General features: G+C 46.4%; 1 protein-coding gene across 1 annotated transcript in view; it reads right to left on the minus strand.

The window, feature by feature from the left end:
• Positions 1-5000, minus strand: part of fmnl1b (formin-like 1b) — a gene marked incomplete at both ends in the record, with an annotated part of 46508 nt that overhangs the window by 30590 nt on the left and 10918 nt on the right. Inside the window, 5 exons of the mRNA XM_080021323.1 lie at positions 387-530; positions 1051-1134; positions 1298-1371; positions 1755-1838; positions 4313-4396. Of these exons, the coding sequence (XP_079877449.1) occupies positions 387-530; positions 1051-1134; positions 1298-1371; positions 1755-1838; positions 4313-4396 (470 nt within the window). The remainder of the gene's footprint in view (positions 1-386; positions 531-1050; positions 1135-1297; positions 1372-1754; positions 1839-4312; positions 4397-5000) is intronic.

The raw sequence follows: 5000 nt of genomic DNA on the forward strand, positions 1-5000 counted from the left end.
TGAGATGGGCTAGAACAGCAATAGAGCAGAGGTAGAGTAGAGGTAAAGTAGCGGTATAGTAGAATAGAGGTATAGTAGTGTAGAGGAAGAGGAGGGATGGAGCACAGGTAGAGCTGCAACAGAGTAGATATAGAGTAGAGGCAAAGTAGATAAAGAGGTAGAGTCATGACAGAGCAGAGGTAGAGCCGAGGTGTAGCAGCAACAGAGCAGAGGTGGGGGTAGAGAAGGTAGTGGACGTAGAGGGGTAGAGGGGTACAGTAGAGCAGAGGTAGAGCAGAGGTGGAGCAGTAACAGAGGAGAGGTGGAGGAGGTAGAGGAGGCGGAGGAGGCGGAGGAGGCGGAGGAGGTAGAGTAGAAGTGGAGCAGAGTGCCCTGGATGCACCCACAGTGCCGTGTAGGTCTTGCTGGCCTTGGAGTTGTTGTGCGTCGGGGAGTTGCTCGCACTTCGACTCCCGTCTTCTCCAACCTTCTCGGCGGCTTTGCCTCTGTCCGTGGGCGGAGCGCCGCTGTCCAGAGCGTCCATGTCACTCCTGCACAGACAACACTCCGGTTACACGGACGGACTGCGTTGCCTCAGGAGTGACTCCGCCCTGGGCGGCGCTCTCTGGTGTCTGACCTCGAGCGCCGTCACCTTGGTTTTTGGCATCACTGACCTCGTGTTTCACAACAGGAAACCTGAACCCAACCCGTTCCCATTCTATCGTCGGGAGCTCTTGGTATTTGTCAAAAAAGGGAAACTATCCAAGATGCGGCCGCAGGAAGAATCCTCCAGCTCCATCATTTATTTGGGCCGTCGTAACATTTAATGTCAGTCTCCATTGATCACACAAGCTGCTGCGGTCTAGCGTTGAGCGGTGAGAATCTGCTTTGTTTCGTTTGTCACTGGCTGCCTCACATCTAAATACAAAACTGCAAAACCAGTATATATATACAGTATATATTTTTTGGGGGGGGCAGGGCGGGGCAGGAATTAAAATTGCCGACTGATGGCCTTCAATCAGATCAATAGGAGGAAATATAAAATACAAGGTGAAAGAGGTCGACACCTACATGACAGCGCACCGCGCGAAGGACAGATAGTCGACGAGGACGTTGAGACCCTGGTTCTCCTGGCTGAGGAACTCCCGAGCCCAACTGGAGGAGACAAGGGACAAAGAGGGAAACAGGAGAAGAATACGTAGAGATGCGGATGAGTCCACGACGACGGAGGTGGCGACGGGTCCAACGCGACGGCAGCAAAATGCATTCTACAAACATCACGTCGAGGAACACAAGGCCGCGAGACGCCTTCTCTCACCCGATGTGATTGGTCCTCAGGGAAATCTCCAACTCCCTCAGGATCTGAGTGGATTCCTGGACACGCCTCTTAAACTGCCGGGGGAGAAAAAACAACAGCGAGGCTGATGCACACATGGCAGTTTTTGGGGTCTTGGGGAAAGCAGGGATCCCGCCGTTTAGGCGGCTGCAAACACCAGCGTTCACACCAGAGCTTTGCATCTGAACTCAGAACTCCTACTTTGCTCAAGAGCCCGGCTCCTGGAATACAACTCCGTGGGAGTCGCATGAAGCTCGGTTGGAGTGTCCTTCAAACGGACTCCCGCCCAGGGCCCGAGTAGGAGGTGCCCGGGAGTGAACAACAAAAGATCATTTCCACCCTGAACCCTAAGAAAGAAGCTCTCAACACACGCAACGACCAACTGCGGGTTTTTGGATCCCGGACGGAGTGTTTGGAAGCGTGCGTTGCTGCTGTTTACCTTTCGACTGATGCCCCCGTGCTCCACGTAGCCCCGCAGCTTCTCCAGATACGCCGACGGGGGATTCTTCACTTGAAATCGCTCCTGGAAACACACGCACACACGCACGCACGCACACGCATGCACGCACGCACGCACGCACGCACGCACGCACACACACTTCTCATTAGGCTTGCTTAAAGGAGTGCAGGGTTTCACATTGATAACTGAAAGTGCCTCCAATGAAAATCAAATCTATCTTAATGAGGGATCGAAAGAGACCGCTGTGAGTAACACACACACTAACCACACGCACACACACACACAGTAACACACACACACTAACCCACACGCACACACACACACACAGTAACACACACACACTAACCCACACGCACACACACACAGTAACACACACACACTAACCCACACGCACACACACACACAGTAACACACACACGCACACATACACAGTAACACACACACACACACACACACACAGTAACACACACACGTAGTTAACACATACACACAGTAACACACACACACACAGTAACACACACGTAGTAACACACACACACAGTAACACACACACATAGTTAACACACACACACAGTAACACACACACACACAGTAACACACACGTAGTAACACACACACACACAGTAACACACACAGTAACACACACACACACACACACACATTGGAGGATTTAAGCGATGTGAGCAGGTCCAATATACGTATATACTGTATATAGGCAGTATATATATATATATATATATATATATATATATATATTCAACGGTTTTTTTATTATTTGCTGTTCTCACTGTATGTTGTTATATTATATTGTATGTAGTTATAGTTAATATTGTTATATTATATTGTACGTAGTTATAGTTAATATTGTTATATTATATTGTATGTAGTTATATTCAACACTGATACCTATATCTCTGATATCTATACTGATATACGTATTTATATATATATATATATAGAGAGATTTTTATTTTTTTATTATTATTATTATTTTTATTTTTTTTATATATATATAAATATATATATATATATATATATATATATATATATATATATATACAGTATATAGATGACACTGGTATATGTGTGAAGTTAGTATTATCTTCATATGTACTCACAAAATTCATATATTTGCAAGTCGTTGTAGTGTATAACAATTATTACTTTCAACCATATATTTAAAAGAAAATAGAAATCTGAATAATATTTTGTAATATATTCTTGGAGAAAATTGTGGATATAGTGTATTTATATGTATTGCAAAACGTTAAGATATTGAAATGAATTTATTAAATCTGACATTTAACTGTATATCTTTATATGGAAGAAGAATAAAAAATACAGTTAACTGAAATAAATGACATTAAGTGATCATATTATCTTTTAACGCCCAAATCACATTAAAATCTTTGTAATTTCTAAAGATTTTCAGTTACAAATATTTAAGATGTGTGTCATAGTCAAAAAGTCTTAATTGTTTCCTAGTTCCTGGCTCTGGGACTTTAATGTGAATTTAATGTGTAGCTGTGAGAGCCACGTGCACCTCTAAAGCCCTGGTGCATGCTGCATACGCCGGTTTGCTGACGGGAACGGATTTAATCAGATTAACAACCTGTAAGAACCGGGCCCTGAAAAATGTGTTTAAAGATCCTCTTATTGACGTCTCAGCGGAAAATGCCCCACATCACATCCCTCCAATTCAACCGGATGAGGTCGTGATGGATGGGACGCGGGGAACGGCTGAAGAAGAAGAATTCACGGCTGGAGGACAAAGAGTGGTGTCGCCTGTCCAACTCCCACCGACACACACACACACACACACACACACACACACACACACACACACACACACACACACACACACACACACACACACAAGCGCAACCTCCATGCAGCTGCCACCACAACATGCACTTTTAATGAGGTTCTTCTTATGTGTGTGTGTGTGTGTGTGTGTGTCTGTGTGAGTGTGTGTGTGTGTGTGTGTGTGTGTGTGTGTGTGTGTGTGTGTGTGTGTGTGTGTGTGTGTGTGCGTGTGTGTGTGTGTGTGTGTGTCCAGTCCTGTTTCCACCTGCTTTCGCTGAACACATACAGCGCCGTTGAACCTGTTCCACAATCACTGAGAGCTTTAAGGTAAATACAGCGTCCGTTGCTTAAAAGCCGACTCTACTCCACCGCTCCTTCCGCTCCGCCTGGCAACGCGCCGTGGCCGTTTCTCATTGGTCGCACAGAAACGTTATTTTGTCATTACTGATATATTTGTCTGTGAGCGTCGTCAAACATTGGAAAAATTGAAAACCCAGACGAGAATTCCAGGTTCAGAAAGTAAAAGCGCCAGACTGTATCTCGACTCAACCGTCTAGATTTTGCAAATCAGACAATCGGACATCCCAGCGCTCCGACCGTCCGGCTCCGTCCACGGCCGGAGCAAGGACGGCGGCGGAAAAGAAAAGAAAAATAAAGTTCTGCTGTGTTTTCTGGAGGAACAATAAAAACAACGGTGTGATCAATGCGGGGATGGAAAGTCGGGGGCCAACCTGGTCGCAGACGAGATCCCACTTCCTCTCGTTGTCGTACTGGCTGAGGATCTTGGCCTTGTCGGCCGGGAGGTTCATGGTGTTCTGGAACGAGGGAGGAGAGAGCAGAGCAACACATCAGCGTCCCTTGGACAACCTGACAAAGTCTAAAACGTTTGACCTCTTTGTCCGAGTGTAGACGTCGTGGTCAAACGCACCACGCCCGGTTCCACGTCCGGAGACCGAACACGTCAGGAGACGATCCGATGCAGCCTGGTCTAAGTTGCCGAAATATTAAACAGCAGGGACGGGTCCTGTCGCCTGAAGGTAATAAGAGCGGCTCCTGCAGCGGCTGATTTAGCAGTCACCTGATTGTCTCAGGTCTTCTTGCGACATTCCTAAATGCATTTTAGAAACCTGACAGGTAATCAATCTCTCTGCTTCACCGGTTTTTTTTCACGCGGCGGCGCTGCCGTCTCAAGGAATGCGCCCGTGACGGTGAACAATGCGACACCGTTCATCCTTCACCCGTCCAAGGTAAATATTTACACGCGAACATGTCGGTTATGTTGACCCTGCACGTTGGACGGAGACTCAAACAAGAGACTGTGCAATAAAGACGTTCACTCTCCCCGTTCACAACACTGTGAATTCCATCATCAAATTCCATCAAATAACTTACAAATGACACGACTATTTGAATGGAAAA

The sequence above is a fragment of the Zeus faber genome (genome assembly GCF_960531495.2).
Source record: "Zeus faber genome assembly, chromosome: 20".
Taxonomy (NCBI): domain Eukaryota; kingdom Metazoa; phylum Chordata; class Actinopteri; order Zeiformes; family Zeidae; genus Zeus; species Zeus faber.